Source organism: Schistosoma mansoni, chromosome W (genome assembly GCF_000237925.1).
Source record: "Schistosoma mansoni strain Puerto Rico chromosome W, complete genome".
NCBI lineage: Eukaryota > Metazoa > Platyhelminthes > Trematoda > Strigeidida > Schistosomatidae > Schistosoma > Schistosoma mansoni.
Window position 1 is genome coordinate 19,838,918 of NC_031502.1, and position 25,390 is coordinate 19,864,307.

General features: G+C 36.3%; 2 protein-coding genes across 2 annotated transcripts; one reads left to right on the forward strand and one right to left on the reverse strand.

Moving 5' to 3' along the window:
- Positions 1-6,637: 6,637 nt before the first annotated feature.
- On the forward strand, positions 6,638-7,147 carry Smp_048650 (putative histidine triad (hit) protein; the record flags this gene model as incomplete). The annotated part of the gene is made up of 1 exon (XM_018788904.1): positions 6,638-7,147. The coding sequence occupies exon 1, from the start codon at positions 6,722-6,724 to the stop codon at positions 7,145-7,147; it is 426 nt and encodes a 141-aa protein (XP_018654400.1). The 5' UTR covers positions 6,638-6,721.
- Positions 7,148-11,833: 4,686 nt separating this feature from the next.
- On the reverse strand, positions 11,834-24,401 carry Smp_148190 (putative t-cell specific transcription factor, tcf; the record flags this gene model as incomplete). Its single annotated transcript, XM_018788905.1, has 5 exons — positions 11,834-12,344; positions 14,871-14,943; positions 18,831-19,052; positions 19,329-19,942; positions 24,241-24,401. 5 exons carry the CDS (start codon positions 24,399-24,401, stop codon positions 11,834-11,836), a joined length of 1,581 nt encoding a protein of 526 aa, XP_018654401.1.
- Positions 24,402-25,390: the final 989 nt, after the last annotated feature.

The following is a 25,390-nucleotide window of genomic DNA, read 5'->3' on the forward strand; positions in this document are numbered from 1 at the left end:
TTTTTTTTGTTGCTGTTTTCATGGTTCTTCGTACACAAGATATCTACACTATGTTTATTTCCTTCCAGAATACCAATCCGTTCTGGAGGCCAAGCACTTACATGAACGGAACAATTATCAATTGCATTTATGTATTTCCATTTTGTATCTTATTATTTTATGCAGGCAGTGGAGCAGTTCTTCAGGTTTGCTTGATTTTCACCATTACCTTTGAAGTAGACTCTTCTTTACTTTTTACTTGAGGGCGACTCAAGAGGCAGGTGAGTAAACACCTGATAGCCGGTCTGAGCAGGGAAAAATCGTACCTCACCAACATGGTGTTGGGTAGCCCGCTCGCGGCACTTCCTCAGATATTCTTATTCCACATTCTCACACTTTCTCTTGAAAGCACGCAGCAAACCGTCAGCGATAGTTGTAGAAAAGATCACATGCTACAAAGATGACAAGCTGGTAAATGAAGAGACATCCATGGACTATCATTGAAAGCGTTAGTCGTAACTGATTGTAAGTCAAATAGTGAGCGAGTTGATAATTTCGACTTGGGATGAGAAATAGAACGAAGGTGTTATCGATAGATAGGTTAATCGAACCGACGTTCCTACGGAAGTCGATTCTAGGGGGAAGCTAATGTAACAGCTCAGGTTGGTTGGTTAAGAGTTGACCCCAAACAACCAAGCATATGCTAAAACAGTATTGTCCAAGTATTCATTCACTTCCTTACCTTTTGTAAGCGTTATATTCCCTACTATCTTATATGGAATGTTGAGAGCCTTTGTTTGTCTGAACAGATAATCCCACGCTCCACTGTGACTGCGCGAAGATCGAACTAAAGACCTATTCACTACTTCTCTGGTTTCTTCTATCAATAGCACGAGGGTTACCTATAGGCACGAAATATCCACCAGCTATCTCATGGCCTTGATTATACCAAGGATTTAGGCCCCAACCAGGCCTGGAGGTAAGTTCATACAGGTATTTTGTGAATTTTGAGCATCACTGCTATTGCTTAATCATCGTTCAACTGATCAACTCACACCATGTAGGGTACTTAAGCCCAAAATTCAAGAAATCTGAATATCACAACTTTATTTGATCGTATCGAACTCTTTCTGTAGCTATTCATTTGTTTTACTAACTGCATATTTCCGTTGAGAAAGTTCAGGAACATCCAATTCAATCGCCTGTATGAATTCCTTGTGGAAAGCAAGTTGAGAAACAGGTTTTTGTACTTGACTTCAGGCAAACACGTGTGTCATGTATTATTCAGAATATGAAAGTAGGAAGTCCACTGCTGACATGAAATAAAACAGTAAACAACTATAAACTCATGTTTCAGTGCATTTAGCTTAACAGCAAGCTGTATAAAATGATTCTTATGTTTGGTAGCCTAAAAGTGGTCACTGCAAATTACAGCGTGTAGGGATAGACTGGATCCATGACTTCGGCGAACTGATTGCTGGAAGTTTAATGTGCGAATACATATTTCTTGACGTCACGATATACTATCGCTCGCGGTTGGTATACGGACGGCTTGTACTAGTCTGTAAACATATTCATCAAATTCCAAAACAGAAAAATTAGCAAATGCTTGTGCTTTCAATATTCATGAGTCCTAACTGATTGGATAGACAAGTGGTGTTGGTCACGTCGGGCTTACCAACGAAGGTTTTAAACGTAGGCGATCTGTGTCCATTTTCTGGGTGCCTACTCGAGCTGAACGGGACTGACGAGGCTAACCAGCTTATGCTACAGTTACACTTTGAGATTACCACTTAACCTGGACTACCCTTCCATTGTATCCAGGTACTATGACTACTTTAATGACCGTACGATGCCAACAACGTTGCTACACAAATATATCGGTGAGGGTGAGCACAAGAAACAAAGTGAGACCACAGCCGCATACCAGCCAGTCCACGGCGTGCAAGTGATCAGTGCGCGTTGATTGTCATCGGCATCGACGAAGATTGGTGAACTGTTCGATATTCAGTAAACCGGCTACTGGATGACTTGGCCAGGTTCCAGTGACGTCCCAGTGGCGAACCAACATGAGGCCAGCCATAACTGGTTTGAAGTTCTATGGTACTAGATATTCTTGCACCATTCTGTAAGCACGATGATCGAAAATTTACATTGTCTGTCGAAACCTAATACATGAACTTTTGGGTCTATCTATCTGTTTGGAAATTGCCACTTACTGACCCCAGGGATGATTTAGGTGTATTAATAGATCCAGGCCTATCAATAAGATTTCCGTGGCAGCACGAGCCAAGGAAAAATTCACACACAATTCACAAGCGTCCTTTTCGTTTCGGTACACTTGATTAGCTCTTCTCAGCTATTGTTTAACGACAAAATGCCTGTGCTTCAGATCTTGGGATTTTTCTATTAAATTATCTAGCAGAGACTGGTTCGGCAGTGTTAATATGATAAGGCATTTCACAGAGTCCTACATAAAGTTCGTCTTTTAAAACCTTTTTTTGGTGCACGGGATAACTCGTAATGGTCGTTGATATCTTTCATAATATTACGTCTCTCGACTGTTCGCTTTAAATCAAATTGATCTAACCCTGTGAATACAGCCAGCGCATCAACAGAGGGAAATGTGGTTATAATTGTTAATAGCTTTATTCAGTATTATCTCTAGTACAGTATGAAGTCCTCGACATAAAGTATTTCGACAACTTTCTTTCACAAAATAAAAAAATAGATAGTTGTATACGTATGTAAGTAAATTAAGTAAATAAACTGTCTGGAAGTAAATGATCGGTTCATCAGTTTTTTGCTTCATCATCATTGACATGTGACTACATTCCTAGTATGGCAAGCCTTCCAATTTTACCGAGAACTTAACAGTGGTTCATATATCCTAGTCTACTATCAAAGAAAGCTTTATTTCAGAAGTACTTCAAGAAGTCGTCAGAAAACTATACGAATGTAATCGTGCAATGCGGTCTCTCCACAAATATAGTTAAAAATGAATTCATTCTTACTGGCCGCATCCCTACTCCAAGTCTGGATTTACCTAAATAAGTAACAAAACCTCAAGACTGTTTATAATTAAGGTGTAAAGTATTAAAGCGGTCTGAACGTTTTCATGTACATTACACTTTATCTGTCAAATGCAAGGGACTTTATGGTTTTATAATGATGAGTTTCATAACACTAAATCTAAATTATTATTGCGAAAAGATGTACGATACCCATCCCTGAATCTGTTCTCATGGTTTACAGCAATTGTGGGGATGAGGATTTTATGAAAGTTGAAGACGTTTAAAGAAGATTCAATGAAGCTTTATCGGGTCATTCGGGTAATATTGATTATCATCAAATATATTAACGATTCAAGCTATGACTCCCTTGAATCAGGAATAGCAAGATAAAATTTGTTCTCATTCACCGTCTCACAAATAGTCTTCCATATTCTTTGAAATTTACTCCTTCCTATTATATCGAATCATCCCACAACCCACCCAACAAAGAAAAGGTTTAATTGACTCTGAAAATCTATACAGGCTTACATTAGAATTTATTTCTTGCTCGCTATCCAACCTTACAGAAGAGACTTCCAGCAAGTCTCGTTGAAGTAAAATTGTATTCCGGTTTGAAAGTTTCATTGATGACTTGGATTCTGAATATGGTTTGTACCAACTATTATTTGTCATTTCAATTACCAACGATTTATGCAAATAACATCCCACATTCCTTCAAGTGGTCGTAAAGCCAGGTAGAATCTCCGTATTTTTCATCGCAACATCACAAGTCATTTTGCGTCTATATTTATTATTATTAATCTCCTGATACACCCAACACCTATTCATATTTTACCCTTGATCCTGAATATGTAATAACTTAGGTTGGTTAGTTAAGAGTTGACCTCAAGCATCTAAGTATATGTCAAGACAACAGAGCTCAAGTATTCATTCACTTATTTATTTTTTATACCTATTATATTTCCTATTATCTGATATTAAATGTTGAAAGCTTTGTGTGTGTTGAGCAGGTAACTTGGCGCTCTACTGCAAACTATGTCACGATCTAAATAAAGATCTATTCATTGCTAGTCTGGTTTCTTCTATCAATAGAGCCAGGAGTACCTACCGACACGAAAAATAATCCCTGTTTAAGAAACACATATTATATTACGCCTTCTTCAAAAAACCGATTCTCTAGATCTATTCCAGTTCTAAGCATATTAATATTGTAGCGGTAAATAATTCCCCAAAATCAATAGCTTATTAAGTGTTCGGCATTGGATGCTGACCACGTTGTTTAAGTGGACTTGTTTAGCTGAAGGCTTTCGGCCATGCATCCGTACCAGATCACGTTGCAATACGGCGTGGGACACAGCTCCTACGTTACAATAGCCAGTTAAGAACGAAGTCTCTCGATATATTGGTAACGAATCAAATATATCTGTCTTGTCTCTTCTCATCTGACTTCTGGTTTCTATTTGACTGGGAACGATCGATTATAGAAGATACTACTGGTTACTAGTTGCAAAACTAGAATATCCGTGGTATCCTTAGTGGTGAGACCGACGTGATCTGGTACACCAAGCCAATATACTGTGAGTCTGTTCCATTTTGGAATATTATTATTCATTGTTATTCTTTATTTGAATTTTATATATTGTGATATACTGTTTTTTCGCGAACTCTTTTTCCCGGATATATTTTAATTAGACATTTTTCGTTATCTATATTACTATGACGGAACACTCACCCAAGGTTTTTAAGTTAAAGTCTATTCCCCCTATTTCGATTCAGTTAACGCCATTTTGGCCCGACAATATCGAGTCCTGGTTCTGCTATGCAGAAGCTGATTTTTGCATGCACGGAGTCACGGACTCGCGCATACGTTTCCTCGCGGTAGTTAAGGCGTTACCGCGCGAGTTTAACAGGTACGTAACACCTAGTATGTTTACTAGTGATGTTCCCGAACCTTACGAAACTCTCAAATGTTCGTTTCTAAAACGTGGAGACCTAACCGACCGACAACGGTTAGACCAACTCCTTAACAATATCGACTTGCAACATGGTTCTACGACAGACATGTTGCTAAGAATGAGAGAAGTTATTGGCCAACGAACTTTCGACGATGGCTTATTTAGACAACTTTTCTTGTCTAAACTTCCTCAACAGGTGCAGGCAGTGCTCGTCTCGTTTCAAAACAATGCCATAGACGAGCTGGCTGCATCTGCCGACTGAATCTTAGAAACCACTAAATCTTCTAAGGCCGAGGCTTTTTCCGTCAAGGAAAAACCTCAATCGACCCCGTCTGACATAACAGAACTATTTCATACACTGACACGATATATTAGAGTTCGTAATGACCGTAGTCGGTCAAAATCCTCACGTAGGAGCGTTTCACGTAAGAGATCTGTCTCTCGTGGTCGAGAGACAGACAACCCCGACTGGTGCTGGTATCACAACCAGTACGGTAAATCCTCTAGAAATTGCAGGAAGCCCTGCAACTATCCGACCTCAAAATCGAATGACACGAAAAGCAGTTCGGGAAACTTCCCAGCCGGCACGCGTTAACGGCAACCGTAGCCAGCGAACACAGCCGTCTGTTATGCGTCACGGATGTGACTACGAAAGTTCGCTACCTCGTCGACACTGGCTCAGAAGTTAGCGTTCCTCCAGCAAATCACGACGACAGACTTCGCGAGTCTGTTTTCAGTTTATAGGCGGCAAACGGAAAGCCGATCGCTACTTACGGTAAAAGGTACGTCTACCTTAACGTGGGTTTACGCAAACCCATACACTAGATTTTCGTTGTTGCATATTTCTCTATGCCAATCATTGGTATAGACCTGTTACAATATCACAACCTACTCATCGACACACGCTCACAAAGGTTAATAGACGGAAACACTAAGTTATCTGTTTGTGTAACTCCTTGTTCTGGTTGCAGGTTATCACCAGTCACGATTAAGAGCACCATAGACCCCTTGTACCAAACAGTACTCGACAAATACCCCGGGATATACCAATCGAAATCGAAATTGCCTTGTGTAACCAGCAATGTTACACATCACATCTCGAGAATACAATATTATCACCCCATCAGATCGTTATATGATACTTCATTTCATACTTTGAATCAATACTTTCAACGAACTATCCTTATCCGCTTATGACGGAACTTGGACTACACTTTTAGGTCTTACTTCATATCCTATTTCATAAATTTACAAATTCATATTCGAACAATTAGACTGGTTTTTTCATTAAGATGCCATATCGGCTTCGTTGTAGGACGATAACAATACTTGAACTTCTGTTACTAACTAGTTAGTGATATATACACTTATTCAGAATATATTTTGTTCACCTTATAGGTTTGAAAAACAGAATCCTTTTTTTGCTCACGCTTTTTTGCCATTTATTTAATTTACACTGACGACTGACTTAGTATATTACGTGCTACATATATAATACCTTTTATTCCTAGTTTAAAATGGTTATTAAAAGATTATTCATACTTATCGTCTGAAGTCAGCTCAATAACCATCTGAAACTGAGAGGCCACCATTTAAAACGGGTCACCTAGCCTCCTGTCCTTCTCATAACTGAAACTAGATTTGTTTGTCTGTAGCGTTGATGAAGGTTGTATATTTATGCGCCTTTTGAACTTTCTGGCCTTACCCGTTTTGGGGTCACTTACTGGTCAAGCGAATTCACTAAGCACTGTTTTTTCCAATATCAGCAGAAAGATGTCCTCGGAAGTAGAAAAAGCCAGGACTTCTGTGCATACTCATGGACCTACGATTTTTTCGAAAATTATTAACAAAGAAATTCCAGCTGATATAATTTATGAAGATGATGATTGTCTTGCTTTTAGAGATATCAGTCCTCAAGCTCCAACACATTTTCTAGTTATTCCGAAAAAGCAAATTCCGACACTTGATTCAGCAAGTTCAGAACACGAAAAGGTATACCCGTTTCTCCGTTTTTATATGAATATATATGTTAAGTTATTAGGCCACTTAATGCTTGTATGCAGTCAAGTTGCTCAGAAAGAAGGATTATCTTCTGGTTATCGTGTTGTTGTGAATAACGGCCCTGATGGTGCACAATCTGTTTATCACTTACATCTTCATGTCCTTGGCGGTCGACAAATGAAATGGCCACCTGGTTAAATCGCTATGGAATATTTTGTTTATTACCAGTGGAATTAAATACATTTTTCCTCCTATAGACATAGTTATGAGATCTTTTTTGACCTGTTCTTCAGTAATGGGGATATTAGGTTGGTTACCCTGTTGTAATCTTCACAGTAAATGTATCTGTAGATGTCAAGTTTATTCCTAATATTCACTGGTAAGGGTTGATAATACTTTTTGGATAGTGTCCCAGTTGTTGATTACTCAGTGGAAAAGCAAAATCCAAGCTGAAATTAGTTCGATAATGGTTTTTGAACCTTAAGGTTCGAAATTTCTGTGATGACTTTAGAGATCATTGGTCTTCGAAAGAACAAAAAAGATAAGAAAGCGCTCAAACCATTACTTAAAACAAAGGGTCGCAGTAAAAGATTACCTCTCTTTCCAAAGTAAACTAATGGAAAACGATTCAGATGTTTCAATCGCTCGTCGTGAGGGTGATTGCAGAGGTGTTTTGTAAACTTGATACCCATTCATCGGCAACTTTGATTAGATATGAACTAGCTAGTCAAGTGCAATACTCTTATTGGAATATCAGATGGGAGTAAAGTTCGGGAACAACCCTAAACTACATTTTAGTCGATGAAAAGACTTTAATTATGAAGTGATTTATGGTGAAAAAGTCATACAATTATGACTGATAAACAGTTTTAACATGAATAACGAACCTTTATGTATGAACTGTAAGCTTTGTATCTCAAAATAACACCGGCCATAATGTATAGATAAGTTTTACGCTGGAATCCAATTGGTTCGTCCACGTGATTTACTTGTGCTAGTTACCAAGTAGGTGAGGTATGAAATTTAAAACTTTTCCTAGAAACATCAAAGGGTCTGGAAAGCGTGCAGGCGTTATTGAGTTGTCGTTTACGGTTATACCCGGAATTCTTTTGACAGTGGACTTGTGGAAGCATTGTCTCCTTGATGGCATGATGGTAACTGTTATCGTGACCGATGTTCATTTGTTCACCCTTTCTGGAGTTTGTTAATCCACATCGCAATTTCGGACCATCTAATTTATCGATTCTAAGTATGTCAGAGAAACTCAAACCATACACCAGACAAATCCAAAGGTCAGGAACAAGCTGTGTTTCCATGTTGTACAGGCTCTCTCATCTTATAATCTACTGGAAGAATTTGTGTCTGTTTTATCTGTTGACTTGATCTAGTTTCTTTTCAAAAGCGTTTACCAGTCAAGAGGACCTTATACTTTTTCAGGTAAAGGTTTCCTGTCGTTGGCTTCTACGTCAACAAAAGCTCTACAGATAATCATACTAGTTTTCAATGAGGCATATCTTATGTGATTTATTTGAAATTATTTCGGTTAATGACATATATATATGTGCTGAAAACTTAGCCAAGTAAATCAATGAAAACAAAAGTATTAACTTTCACTCATTTGTTATTTATAGCAGAAAATGCAAAACAAAATTCCCTACGTATAGGGTTACATTGTAAGACTCATTGTCTCTTCAATGAAATGATTTCTGTTATTATTAAAAACATATTAAATATTTATCCTCTTCCCACCATTTTCGTGTTTTATTAATTTAATCTTTTGAGGTTGTTATCATGTGTTGCAAATTCTTGCAAGCTATAAACATTTCAAGTGAGACTATTTCATCCACTTATTTAGAAACTGAAGTAAATAACTAGTTAGTCCCTAAATTAAGTATTTTTTAGTTAGTTTAAAAGGCATTAAACAGGTTCGGGCATTTTCTGTGTAAATTAAACACATAAATTACAGAAAACTAATGTTGCAAGATTGGAGCCTAAACCTGTTGACTTGAAAGAAACAATTTTAATCTGTTTACTCAATCTCAATTCGAGGGAACGATACATCACTAATCCGCCGGTAATGTTGCCGGAATCTTTCAAGTTGATAGATTCCAAGAAGTATCTATTAGACTCCCGGCTGTCACCTTGAGGACATTTTTCAAAACCAGAAGAACCAGGGTGGATTATGGTGTTTACTAGTTTTCGAATGATTTTTAAAATTTAGGTTGTGCTTCAAATTCATAATTTATTAAGGTTATTAGTTCATGTCATAAGTGAGCTATGAAAGGTCTTCAAGTTTATCACACTACAGAGTGGTGGTTAATCGCAATTTTATCATCTTAAATAATGTATTTACTTTTAAATACTTTTTTTAACATACCAAGGTATTTTCAAACAAAATAAAGGAATATTAGTTTGCCGAATTACTACAATTGCTTGTGTATGTGGCAAACATTGATACATGAATCCCATAGTCGTACACACCGTGCATGACCTGGATTTGTCTGACTTATAGAGGGTAATGAAATGTTCAGAATTGATTATTTTTGTTCTCTCTTTAACCACTCAACATTGAATTCAAGGTCATCGGGCAAACAACTAGTGAAAAACAATGAAACATCATCTTGAAATCTTATAACTATTCACAACCCTACACCAACCACAAAACTATCAAGTCTTGCGATGAGTATAATATCACATAATAAAAACATGTAGAGCCATTGTTACATGCTCCGGTTCATGTCGTTTAATTGATTATACCTCATTGATTGCCCTTTACGTCAACGAGTCTCAGTAAACTGTTCGACATTCAGTGTATGTCAGATTTTTTGCATCAAAATGTTCAGTTCGATTTCAGGTGATTACAGTTAATCTTCAGGAAACTTGACTTGACCCATATCTTGTGTTAGTTGGTTCTCATCAGCAAGTTGTAAATGTAATTTTGAAAGAATTTCTTCCCGATAGTGGATTAGAGCTCGAGTCACACAGCTTCATAAACTGATGCGTTAACATAACTATTCAAACTGCAACTGACCTCTTTTAGGCTTTACGATATTTGTATTGAACAATCACTGAATAATGACCAACACTATATTTGTCTAATCTTCTAGTACCGTTTCATATCGTGTGTTTGAATGCCCTGTTTATATATATATACCTTGACGATGCCTGCCATTTGGATAACAGTGAATTACCGATCGATCCAACGACATACAAAACCTGTGCGATCAGTCTAGAGCACTTATCGGTCCCGCTATCTGCCTAGCCCAGCCGGTTAAGTCCAGAACACCAATAACAGCCTCTGCAATATGAATCATTATTCTCAAACATACTGAGTTTATATACCAATCAAACAGACCATATCGTGCCACAAAATAGGAAACAACATTTGTACAAAACTCAACTAAATGTGGCCGTGAATAGGGGGAACAGTGATTAATAGACTGTGTATAACTCAGGAATGGTAAATCGTACAGTAGTAGTCTATGGGTCAAAATAAAGCTTACAATAAAAGGAACGTGAATATGAATAGTTTAGTTACTTAACGATTATACAATAGGAAATATACATACCATATTGGTCCATAAACAGTCCTCAACAGTTACTATTCATGATTCTCTTCGGGGTATAACAACCTATTGAATTCTATTGCATTGTTGATGCGTCTCAACTAGTGTGAATTATAAGTCATACAAAGTTTCCTACCAGCTAACTTCAACCACCTAATAGCTATCTCATATCCGACATATTATATACCTTAAATGATGCAGCTCCTTACCAATATTTCTAAGAATTCATTTCATCTAAACTGATCACTAATAACCACAAGATAAGTGGTTGATAAATATTTTTTAAATCTTCATTTTATCACAAGGGCACCGAATACATACGCGCCACACAAATCTCATTTGATTTGTGTGAGGGCTGAGATACTGCTCAGGTGCCCAAACTGAAGCAGGTGGTTTCCTTAGGGAGTCACACCCGGAGCCTTTGACCTAAAGGTTTAATCCACAAGGCAATGGAGCATCGTAAGGAGATGCAGTCCCATGGTAGATGGTGACCAACGATTGATTCATACGACATTTGTTCCTTCAGGATACTGGAGCCCATGTGCACCATTGGTTTGAAATCAGGGTTTTCCAACTCCCCTAGGTGAACTTTCCGTGTTCACCAACCCGGTCAAAGCTCCGGACATTCGCTTTTCGTCCTCTCAATTTCGTAAACAACAGTAATGCTGAGAGAAAGCAGTGAGTAGGACTTCCCTTTCAGAGGCCATATACGCGTGGTCATGTGAGAGCATTTCGAGAGGGAGGGTGACCCCTCCCCACTCTCGGTCGTACCAGGGCATTCGGGGGATGACTCCTCGACCGGGAATCGAACCCGAGCCTTCTACGTGACAGGACTGAAAATCAACTATCATGAAGCCACAAATAGTAATGAAAAAAGAACAATTAAGTCTAAATATGTACTTATAAATAAAAATGAATCAATAAACGGTTGTATTTATAAATTAACAGCTGACTGAGTGTCTGTTTTTTTTAAAAAAACAGACCCGTTAGCAACTACATTCCAATTGTGTACAGTAGAGTATATGTATATGGAGGGGTTTTCTTCCTTTCCTTTTTTGTACAAGACGAATAAACAAAAACAGAGAATAATGAAATAAAAATGAATTAAATTAAGGTAATCATAATTGAAAAAATCATATATATACTTGGACTAATGCATATATGTATATATGCCTAGTCCTACGTTGTAGCTGACCGACTGACTGTCTACATTGAGACTTTGAAATGATACATTCAAGGAATCCCATGTTATCTGAATGTCTACATAGACATTCTAAAGATTAGAATAAAGATTATTATTCCTTTTCTTAGATGTCATTTATAATGGTTGATCTTCAAAATATTGTTCCGTTATAGATTTTGAAGTTGATCGATTCATATTCATCATTGTTAATAATGATTCATTTGAAGTAATGTTAGGATCATTCATTTGATTAGAGGTTACAGATGAAATTGGATCATGTTCATGTATGATTTCAGGTACTTTATATGGATTATTACATTGTAAATATGAAGGATTTGTTGTCAAGTAAGTATTGTGTTGTATTACAACATTTGATGATCGATCATATTCAATCAGATCTGATTTTGTATTATCATATTGTAATGAATCGGTAAATTTGGATGAAAAACAATCATTTGTTGAACAAAATCCTAAATAATAAGTTGAACAACAAGGATATTGATTGATAGATTCATTATCGGACCATAAATGATGAAGTAATGTACTGGTATTTTCTTCAGGATAATCTCCCTTGTTTGTAGGATATGGTAAATCTTTTCTTATGTTGAATTGATCTATTGTAGAATTAGTTGATGAAATAGGTATTCTGTTGAATAAAGAGGTAAATATGAAAAAGATATGATTATTAATATGTTTAAAGTATCTATTAAAAATATTAACACCGTTGGATGCCGGCCAAATCAGCGAATGTCCGGCGCTTTAACTGGGTTGGTGGACACGGCGAGTTCACCTAGGGAAGTTGGAAAACCCTGATTCCAAACCAATGGTGCACATGGGCTCCAGTATCCTGAGGGAAGAAATGGCGTATGAATCAATTGTTCGTCACCGTCTACCATGGGACTGCATCTCCTTACGATGCTCCACTGCCTTGTGGATTAGACCTTTAGGTCAAAGGCTCCGGGTGTGGCCCCCTAAGAAAACCACTTGCTCCGATCTGGGCACCTGGGCAGTATAACAGCTCACACACAAATAAATGAAATGACGATTTCTACTGACAATACTATTCTCGCTCCTATATGAAGCCCAGCTCAGTGGTCTAGTGGTTAAGCGCTCACGTGCGAGACTGATAGGTCCTGGGTTGAAATCTCGCGAGGTGAGGTCGTGGATGCGCACTGCTGATGAGTCTCACAATAGGACGAAAAGGTCATAAAGCAGTGCTTCCAAGTTTTCCATGGTAGTCTAGCTTTAATTGACTCATGATTTCAACTATAAAATTACTGAATTCTCCACAAAACCCCTTTTGATGAGAACTAAATGAGTTTTATTTTAGTTCTAGAAAGCTCTATAATAACATATTCACCTAACAAATTCATAATCTCATACTTATTAGGTTCTATTATTTTCCTTATAAGATTGCCGAAATATCTATATGAGAGGTGAATTGTTACACTGGATGATTTATAGGGATTAGGTGTATAACTCTTATCATGAACTAATGTCAATTAGAAAAAAAATATTGAAATATTTTATCGACATTATTAATTGTTCTATGTTAGAGAGCCACTGAAAATCTGGAGGCGGTTTCGTCTTAGTATGTAACTCCTCGATAATGCTCGTTTACAATCTTAAAACCGGGAATCGAACCCGTTATCTGTCTCTAGACCACAGATTGATCTAGATCATTGATATCATACTTATCAACGATGTTATATAAAGGTCGTACTATATCATGAATTTAATGAATTTTGTTGTATTCTGAAGAGCAAGATTGATAATATACCTTGCTGATGAGTGTCAATCAACACGAAACCTAATCAGAAACTAGAATTTCCCACACCATAATAACTATTCATTTCATCCGCAATAAACTTAGTATACATCTCAGCTATATAACACTATACTTCTTTGTTCCGTCGATTTAGTAAACATTAAGTAATCTGAACAAAAAAAACATTATTGGAATGTGACCACATATCTGTTGAATAAGCAAAGATGGATAGTGGCTAGCAGTGGAATCCAGTATGACACGCGTTTCGTCCTATTCGGGACTCGTCAACTGGATGTACCTGTATCTGAGTTGATGCTCAGTCTGGGACTCGAACCCAGTATCGTTCGCTTCAAACGCCAATGCGTTATTCACTTATCTACTGGATGTACATATGCCAACAAGAGACTGATCAATTACAGTCTTAAATAACGATAGGAAGATACTATAGTGAATGAGAACACGAGTGGTGACAATCGAGTGTTTTTGAGCACAACATTACAGAATATCTCAGTAAAATCTAAAACTCAGAACCATGTAGTAAATAGTTAATATGCAAAATAACAATCTATCGTCTCAAACTTGACTGTTCCTTTTGTAAATATCAGTTCATTGTCTCAGATTTCATTGTTCGTGCATTCTCATGTCAAATGCGTTCCATTACTTATTCTTTCCTTATTGATCTTCTTTTAAAATACATTCTATGCTTCACGATCACTATATACTACTTATATGGATATAAGTAACCCCATACCACAATTTATTTATTTATTTAAACACATAAATATTGGTACAAAGGGGCACCAGGTACATATACGCCATACAAATCTCATTTGATTTGTGTGAGGGCTGAGATACTGCTCAGGTGCCCAAACTGAAGCAGGTGGTTTCCTTAGGGAGTCACACCCGGAGCCTTTGACCTAAAGGTCTAATCCACAAGGCAGTGGAGCATCGTAAGGAGATGCAGTCCCATGGTAGCCGGTGACCAACGATTGATTCATACGACATTTGTTCCTTCAGGATACTGGAGCCCATGTGCACCATTGGTTTGGAATCAGGGTTTTCCAACTCCCCTAGGTGAACTCGCCGTGTCCACCAACCCAGTTAAAGCTCCGGACATTCGCTTTTCGTCCTCTCAATTTCGTAAACAACAGTAATGCTGAGAGAAAGCAGTGAGTAGGACTTCCCTTTCAGAGGCTATATGCGCGTGGTCATGTGAGAGCATTCGGAGAGGGAGAGCGGACTCTTCCCACTCGGTCGTACCAGGGCATTTGGGGGCCCATACTACAATACAAGCAAACAACATCAAGGGAATATCCATTGAATAGTTCTTTATACATATAAAATCATATCTAATTAGTTGCTATGACAACAAATGAATAGTTTAATTTTCAAATATAAACTTACTTATCATATTTATTTGTATATTTCAAAGAATAATCTTGATCTTTTGAATTATCATTTGAATGAATTACAGATTCTATAAAAAAATTATTTAAATTCATAGAAAAATTTATTCAGTTATTGAATATTAAATTTTTATATAAAATAATAATAATTCTATATAATTGAAAGCGTGAGTCAATTGAAGCTAGACCACCAGGGAAAACCTGGAAGCACTGCTTTAAAGCCGTTTCGTCCTATTATGGGACTCCTCCTTCTGATAGTAATCATAATCATATGCTCACTAGTGACTGACTTCGAGAGGTAAATCCAGGAGTTCTAGTGAGAAGCAGTGATCAGCAGAGTTCAAACCACGTCTGTTGTGAGATATCAACTCGCTAAAGACAATTGGTGAACGGTTGCTCAACTTCGTGGGTCAGTTGAAGTTAGACATTAACACCATTGGATGCCTGCTCAGTGGTCTATCGGTTAAGGGCTCTGGCTCGAGACTTGTAGGTCCTGGTTTCGAATCTCGCGAGGCGGGATCATGGATGCGCACTGCTGAGTAGTCCCGTAATAGGACGAAATGGCCCTAAAGCAAAGCAGTGATTACAGGTTTCCCCTGGTGCCCTCACTTCAATTGACTCATGATTTCAACTATGAAAAATACTGAAATCTCCACAAAACCCCTTCTGAGTATAATTTTTAAATAACTGAACTACTCATATTCATTTTCCTTTTATTATGAGCTTTATTTTGACCTACGAACCATTATTATACGGTTTACCATTCTTGAATTATCCGCAGTCTATTAATTACTGTTCCCTATATATTCACAGCCAAATTTGGCTGAATCTTGTACAAATGTCGTTTCCTATTTTATTGCACGATGTGGTCTGTTTGGTTGCTATATAAACCCAGTATGTTTGAAATATAGTGATTCATATTGCAGAGGTTGTTATTGTTGTTCTGAACTTAACTAGTTGGGCTAGGCAGAAGCAGGACTGATAAGTACTCTAGACTGCTCGTATAGGTTTCGTGTGTCACTGGTTCGATCGATAATTCACTGCTCTCTAATAGGCGGGTACAAGTTATAACAATTGGCGGCCACAAGATATAATAGTTATCTTTAGTTATTGAATAAGAATCCCAGAGTTGGTATTGTATAACATTGGTCCTCTCATATCATAAAGTGTAATAATCATTGTTATAGAAAAGATAAATTTGTGGCTAGCGGTGGAATCCAACAGACACGTTTCGTACTATCTGAGAATTGTGAGCTGTATGTACCTACATTCAAGTTCTTTTGTGTACATCTGAACTCGAAGCCAGTATTGTTAGTATAAAACGACCATTGCTGACTAGAAATCTATCTATTCCGTAAAAACTTACACTAAACAATTTTGTCAAGGTAATCCAAATATATCAACAAAAACTGATCAAAATTAACTCAAGTTTATCAGTAACAGGATTATTCAAATAATGACTGAATAATCATTGGATTTAACAAGTAAGTATTTGTGCTCAGTACAGATAAGGCTGATTTAACAGTTAAGCCTAGTATTTCCTTATATTGCCATCTAGATCTATGTAACTTATGAGTATGTCTGTATACAATACAACATTCACCAATCGAATTACACTTGACGGAGGAGCTTTGGAGGATGTGGAAACCTTTACATATCTGGGCAGCATCATTGATGAACACGGTGGATCTGATGCAGATGTGAGGGCGAGGATCGGCAAAGCAAGAGCAGCATATTTACAACTGAAAAACATCTGGAACTCAAAACAACTATCAACCAACACCAAGATCAGAATTTTCAACACAAATGTCAAGATAGTAATACTGTATGGGACGGAAGCCTTGAAAGCTAAGAAAGCCATCATCCAGAAGATACAAGTGTTCATTAACAGTTGTCTACACAAGATACTTCGGATCCGTTGGCCAGACTCTATCAGCAACAAGTTACTGTGGGAGACAACAAACCAGATTCCATCCTGTGGAGGAAGAAATCAGGAATAAGCGCTGGAAGTGATAGGACACACATTGAGGAAGTCACCCTACTGCGTCACAAGACAAGCCCTCATATGGAATATTGAAGGTCAAAGGAGAAGAGGAAGACCAAAGAACACATTACTCCGAGAAATGGAGACAGACATGAGAAGAATGAATAAAAATTGGATAGAACTACAAAAGAAGGCCCAGGATAGAGTGTGTTGGAGAATGCTGGTCGTCGGCCTATGCTCCATTGGGAGTAACAGGCGTAAGTAAGTAAGTAAGTAAAATGTCTGTATAAATATACGGTTATAATCATTCAACATATATGGGAAAGTGTAAATTTGTATTACTGTTGAGAGATATCTATAGTTTCTTGAAAAATTTCCTAAAATGCTTATATCTACTTCCGACCAATCAGCGTTTGCATAGATGTTTCGCCTATTCAATTGATTATTACTATCACCATTGATTTCAGCATACTTTTAGGAAGCTTTTAGAACTTCAAGGTCACTTCTAACCCTAGAAATACCTTTTATTTCTTTTTTTTTAACTAATATTCAGTGTAATGATTGTTTTCCCATTTCCCTATTCTTGATTTTGTTATGGTCTAAAGTGTTAATTATTCTAATTCAATCAATTCGTGATATTTTCATAGTTGAAATCATGAGTCACTTGAAGCTAGACTACCATGGAAAACCTAGAAGCACTGGATGGCCGTTTCGTCCTATTATAGGACTCGTCAGCAGTGCGCATCCACGATCCCATCTCGCGAGATTCGAACCCAGGACCTACCAGTCTTTCGTGATATAACATAACAAAGTTATTGGTAATATCTATCTCTCACTAGACATATTAAAACATCATTCGTTAGCTAAAAGATCATTATGATTAATTAGACTACTTACTCAAAATACACTTATATCTATATCTTATACAATAGTTATTTTACGATTATGTTAACTAAATTGGGATCACTTACATTCATTATTCTTAAGTTTTCAATTATTCAAATATAAACTGTGATCACTTAATTCTCACAGTGTATAACTACCTGGTTGAAATCCGCGAAATGATAACAACCGATGGTTAGAGACCTTGAATGATATGGCTCAAAATCGTGTGCAATGGTGAAGGTGCATCTACTCTTTGTGTTCTCCCAAATTCCAATCTTATGAATTCTTCATGTCCCTTTCTTTTTTTCTGATTCCAAATTTATTTCACTGGATTATACTCCTTCAATAACATCTTCAAACCCTAATCTTTCCGATTACTGTTTATACTCTTACTACTTCTACCACTATGGGATTTGAATCGACAACTGCATCTCTGTGTTAATGTGGTATGGCAAGTTGAACTGATGTACGTACGTACAAAGTTCTGTATTGTTGCTGACTGACTGTATAACAACATATAAGCTTTATTTATAAGTTATCCCAATAACCTATTTAATAATTAATAGATTAAACTATAGGACTTGTTTACTAATCATAACTACATATCAATTCAAGGATCAGTATACATAAGTAATAAATATATATATGAAAGCATATAAAACATGAAACAAAAATTTTATGAGCAAAAATGGATAGTAGCTAGCAGTGGAATCCAGTGTGACATTCGTTTCGTCCCATTTAGGACTCGTCAGCTGGATGTACCAGCATCTCAGAGTTGATGTACACTCTCCGAGGGACTTGAACCCAGCATCGTTCGCTTCAAACGCCATCGCACTATCCACTTAGCTATTGGATGCATATATAGCAACAAGAGACTGATCAATTGCAATCTTAAATAACAATAAGAAGATACAAGTATACAACATCAAGTGAATATAAAAGAAAATTTACCATAATTTAAATCCATCAATGAATGTACTGCATAATCAACTTTCATTGACTTATTCATTGAATATTGATCTTCATTAGAAGATTGAATAGGATTCAATTCTATTGAACTATTCATTGTATTCGTTGTTAACAGATTACCATAACTTAAATGATTATCATTATTAAATTGTGAATATGGTAATGTAGTAGATTGATGAATACTACTATTATATAATTGTTCATAATTTGATATTCTACTTAATTTGATATGAGTAGTAGTAGTATCCATTTTATTGAATGGATTAGTTGAATGACATAATTCATTTGATTTAATATATTCATATTCATAATTTGTATTGAATGATTGTAATAAATTACAATCTGTAAATGGTTGTATAAATTTACTATAAGGATCATTGTTAGTTGTATGAAAGAGATTGTTACTATGATTAGTTGAACACCATAATTCAGAATCAGTAAATGAAGAAGGTAGTTTACGTGAATGATAAGTTTTCTCATAGTTGCTATGGTTATTATTATTATTATTATTATTATTACCGATTATAGTAGGATCTGTTACTACCGTCGGTGTTGGTGTTGTGACGGTTGTTGTGGTTGTTATTGTAGTACGATTGATTTTAGTAGTAGTACGACTACGTCGTTTAACTTGTGTAGCATAATTATCTCTAGCTGACCAACCAGGATAAAGACGTTGATGTAATTCTTTTTCTTGTTTAGCTAATTTATAATATTTAGCTTGTGCTTCACTAGATAATGCATGCCATTTTCTACCTAAAATTTGATTAATTGCAGCTGATTCTTTTAATGTACATTCAGCAATTACTTGTGAACGCATTTCTTTCATAAATAACATAAATGCATTTAATGGTTTTTTAATATGTCCATGATATTTTATTGTACGTTTATAGGATTCTGTTTTATTATCACTATTTTGTTTACTACTTTTATCATTTAAGTAGTCAAATGATGATTTAGTAAATTTGTAAAGATTTTGTGGTTGATTCAATATTGTATTTTGTCGATGATGATTATTCTCATATTGTTTTAATTCACAATCATTAAAATGTTCTGTGTCATTATCAATATTGTTATTACTGACAGGTTTCATATTCGTACGTTCAATAGGGCTGGGAGTGATTGATGATGTAAATGATGATTCTATTGGGTTGAATATGATTCCATTTTTTGTTCCTACTGTTGATGTGGTTGTTGGTATAGTTAATATAGATTTAGAATTTTCAGAAAATGACCTAAAATTAGGAAAGGAATTACTATCAATAACTTGTCTTCTTAGATGAGAATTCAGTTTTAGATCCTAGTGACAGATGTCTTAGAAATATTGCTCTCATCTGCTGCGATCACCGGGTAAGTAATAGTGAGGTCAGACACAGGGTATTAGGGAATGATGGTAAATCAGTTGATGAGGTGATGAATCTTCATCGACTGAGATGGTTGGGCCACGTGTTACGTATGCCTGAACACCGATTACCACGACGCGCTATGCTGACTACTGTTGGAGACAGATGAAAGAAAGTTAGGGGCGGCCAAACCAAAACGTGGCATCAGAGCATGAAGTCACTAACTTCTAGTTTGAGCCATGTTGGCAGATGCAGACTACTTGATTGGGGTCCATGTGACTATCGTAACCAATGGTTGGAGACTCTGGGTGACATGGCTCAGAATCGATCACAATGGCGTAGGTGTATACACTCTTTCTCTTCCCTTAAACCTTAAGATTAAAATCGCTTCATAACTTTCTTCCTTCCTATACTATATCCTTATATACAACCTATCTTTTATATACTACCATCACTAAATTAAATACTTCTATGAATTCGGTGTTCATCTTGTTGTGCTAACGAGATATGGCAACTTGGACCGATGCATAAATGTGCCTGGTCCTACGTTGTAGCTGACTGACTGACTGACTGACCTAGTGAAAAAATCACAATTTTTCTGCTGTACTAATTCTAATCAAATTGCAGACTTTGATAGTCTCAGTTACTTTATAATCTTCGAACAAAATTTCGTTTAATGAATGTTGTCATACAGTTTCAGTCATAGGCTGACCTTAGTTATACAACTATTGGAAACCAGGTAGCAGTGAACAATCGTTTTGTCATCACCCAAGACCCCATCAAGCATTAAACCTAGAACCTTGAGGTCATAAATGATCAGTAACTTCCTCACATCTGAAATGGTTGAAATCCACTGGTTACGGCTCCTTATTAGAAATCCTGAATTTTCCTATCAAAACCAGTCACTAGTAACCACATTATGGTTGGAATCCGAATTGGTAGATCAGTTGGCGTCAACACCATTCGGTATATTCAAAGGGTGATTTAATAAATCAATATCATATGAAGATCCTGCTCATTAGCGACAAAACCTTCTACGGTTATTTCACTTTTAGTGTAAAGGGTTATGTACAGTGGTGAATTATGTGGTTTTACATAGTATTCTAATGAGAAAAGTATCACCAGTGACGTTAGAGATTTGCTGCATAATATTGCGAACTGGCTGAAGTTACGCTGATTTAGCTACTAGTAAAGTGAAACTTGGTTAGAAATAATGATTCATCGACTATCCCGATAGAAGGATAAAATTATTGTGACGTTTGTGTTCAACTGTGCCCAGTTTTCTTACGATTATTCTGACTTTGACGGCGTCATATAGTTTGACAAGGTCGAGCTTGCACAAATCTCCATATTTTATTAACCAGGATTCGAATATAATACCAGCCAACCCATCGAAATGAAATTTATGAGTAGAATACTTGGTCGAACAGAAATGAGAGTTACATGGTTCATCAGTAAATCTTTCATTTGTTGTGTTAGGATTTTCAGGATACGAACTTAGAACTGTTCATACCGTTTTTCTTGGTGTTCAAGCAAAGATTCTACGTATGTAACAGTTATTAGCATTGTCATTAGTTTATATCATCGTCAGTGTTACGCTCTCTACTTGATGACGGCAGAATGTAGTATACAACTATCCGCACTCAAACATGTAGAACTCACACAGTCACAAATCAACAGACATTAGAAGCAGAGGAAGAGATTATTGGTTAAGAGTGAAAATCGGACGGAAAAACGGTAATATTTATAGTTTTTAGTATTGTCTATAACATCATTATATTCCAGCCAATGCGCAAATCTTAGTATGGACACCTACAATATTTGGATCCAAAAGTATGCAGCTAATGAGTCGCCAATATGACAAAACGTGAATCCTGGATTCCAACACTAGCTGCAATCCAAATGTAATCAATCGCTTAACATTTATTCCAAAAGTTAATTTACTTAACAAACAAAACGATATAAGAAAAGTGATCAATAATTTCAATTTACAATGATATAATTCTCCCACTGGGATTGTGAATGTGTACCACTGAAGAATGTCATACTCGGAAGAAATAGTTACCTTTTGATTTTTAATCTAACTTGGGTTGGAATTAGTCCGTGAAGAGAATTATCTTAAAAATAAACAATTTTCACAAAACTCTGTTTTTATTTAAGGGTTTTCTCTTTTTAAAACTTATACACCTTTGTACTTAACATCAAAGTATGATTTATAACATACTGAACAGCGGTCTATCGGTTAAGTGCTCTGGAGAGAGACTGGTAGGTCATGGGTTCGAATATCGCGAGGCGTGGTCGTGGATGCGCACTGCTGAGGAGTCCCATAATAGGACGAAACGGCCATAAAGCAATGCTTCCAGGTTTTCCCTGATGGTCTAGCTTCAATTGACTCACGCTTTCAACTATGAAAATATTGAGCAAGACTGATTTTGTTAAAACACTGGGTTAATATGGATATGAATAATGACCCTGAAAGTATCAACTCTCATTAAAAAGTTACAATCTATTTTGAATTCATCACTATGACTGTTTACAGGTTCGTGCACTAATTTTTTTTAATTCACAGTCGATGATACTACTCAATTACATAAATAGAATAAATAGTAGTATCTACGTAGTAATTTACCACTTTAAAATTGTATAGATTAATTCATTATTTAAATACTCCTCGCAAATCGATTATTTTTTGAAAATGCTTGACATAATACAGAATCTAAATTGAAGTGAATTACAGGTTATTAGGTTGTTTCTTATCTTACTCCAGTAAGTATTATACTCATCACTTATATATGTGAGGATAATCGGTTATTGATGTTGATCACTTCAATACATTAAATTCTGACGGACTATTTGTAAGAAACGGCATAAATTAATATTAAATCGATTAACCGGTGCCCAAACCGGTAACAGTTCGAGGATCACTTTTTTATAACTAAACATTTCAATATAACACCTAAATTTTCTGGTACAATCGAGGGGGAGAGTCAGCTCTTCCTCTATAAATGGTCTCACATGGCTACGCGTATATAACCACTACCAAGAAAGTCGTACTTACTGCCTTCTCGCACCAGGGGTGTTGTTTACGAAATTAAGAGTATGAAAACAAATGTCTGGCTCTTGAACGAAGTTGGTGAATATGGAGAATCCACCTATGTGCGTTGGAAAATCCTGATTCCAAACCAATGATGCACATGGGCTCCAGGATTCTGAGGGGACAAATAGCGTATGGACCTGTTGTTGGTCACCCGTTACCATGAAACTGCATTTCCTTACGTTGCACCATTGCTTTGTGGATGAGACTTTTAGGTCGAAGGCTCTGGTAGTGGCCCCCTACCACCTGCCTCGGTCGGGGCACCCGGGCAGTATCATAGCCCACATACAAATCAAGTGACTTGTGTGGCGTTTATGTATTCTGTGTCCCTTTGTACCAATATTTATGTGTTCAAATACACTAGTTTTCATATGAGACCAACTAATATCAATCTATGACAAATACAACTTACATATGAACTAAAAATATTTAACAATACTCTATCTGATTCATTTCAATCAGTAATTCTGAAATTTTAATAATTGAATTCATCAGTCAATTGAAACTAGACTATCATGGAAGATCTAGACAGCCATTTAGATCCTAATATGAAACTCTTTAACAATAAGATCGTTTTATAATTACATCAATAAAAATTTCGATTATTATTTTTTTAAAACAATTCACCCTTTTAAGCAAAGATGGATAGTGGCTAGCAGTAGGATCCAGGACGCGTGTTTTGTCCTATTTGGGACTCGTCAGCTGGATGTACCTGCATCTCAGAGTTGATAACGCGATGGCGTTTGCAGAGAACGGTACTAGGTTCGAGTCCCACGGTGAATATCAACTCTGAGATGCAGGTACATCCACGTGACGAGTCCCAAATAGGACGAAACGCGTGCCAAACTGGATTCCACTGCTAGCCAATATTCATCTTTGTTTATAATTCTTGTGAATCAAGGCTATATCGAGGCAATACGCACAGTATGCACATATGCCAATTAGAGACTGACCAGTCTCAGTCCTAAACATCTATGGGAAGATTCAAACAAACAATACTAAATAAATTTACCCTTTTGTTTGTATTTTCATTGTATTTTCTAATAATTGTGAATTCCATTTTATATGATCATATTCATGTAAAGGATATTTTAACCATGCTTGTAATCTATTCAATTGATCATTATTATCAGTAGTATTAGTAGTAGTAGTATTAAATGTATCATTTAATATTTCATTAGATTGTTGCCATATTTTATTAGATTGTTGATTAGTTGTATATGGCATATCATAATGATTAGATTGTAATGAATCCATTGTATGTTTATAATTATTATTTAATAACAATGATGATGAGGATGATGATGACGATGATGATGGTGTAGTCATCTTTTGATGATCTTGTTCATAAGGTTGACTATAAACATTTTGTTTAGTATTTATATGATGATGCTGATGCTGTTGCTGCTGATGCTGCTGATGATGATTCGATGAAATGGAAGGTGATATTGTATAATGATAGGATGATAAAGATATAGGGTATGTAGTACATATTAGATTTGATGATTTAGTTTGTATTCTTGATGGGAATGAATCTTCATGATTGAATAAAGGAGATTTTATTGTTGAAGAATATGTCAATGATAATGATTTATTCGGTGAATGAGTTTGATTTGAATGAACAATATTATTGATATCATCAAGTGAATTATTTTTAATCATTTGTTGTTGATAAACTAAAAAATAAAATCAGAAAGGGGTTTTTGTGGATATTATAGTAATTTTTATAGTTGAGATTATGAATCATTTGAAGCTAGAGCAACATGGAAAACCTGGAAGTACTGCTTTAAGGCCATTTCTTCCGGTTGTGGGACTTCTTAGCAATGCGCATCCACGATCCGGCGTCGCGAGGTTCGAACACAGTACCTATCAGTCCCGCACGTGAGCGCTTAACCTCTAGACCAATGAGCCGGCATCCAATAAAATGAAATGATTGAAAATTTTCATTAAAAAAAACCTAATTTAAGTAGTCAACCAAATTTCAATATCACTGAATTGGTCTACATTATGAAATGACTAAAGTTTTAAAAGAAACGACCAGGTAGATACATTCCTAGGCAATAAATAGATGCAGTTATGGTGAAATATATGACTTGGATGTTACGGTTATGTACCTCTGATGTGGACGAGGTAGTTATTCACTGCTTAGATTAAACTTAGATTATGGGAAATATTTTAAAGACTACTATGCTAAATAATTACTTTGATTTCCAGAAATTTTGAGGACATATTGGTTTTAGTGACGA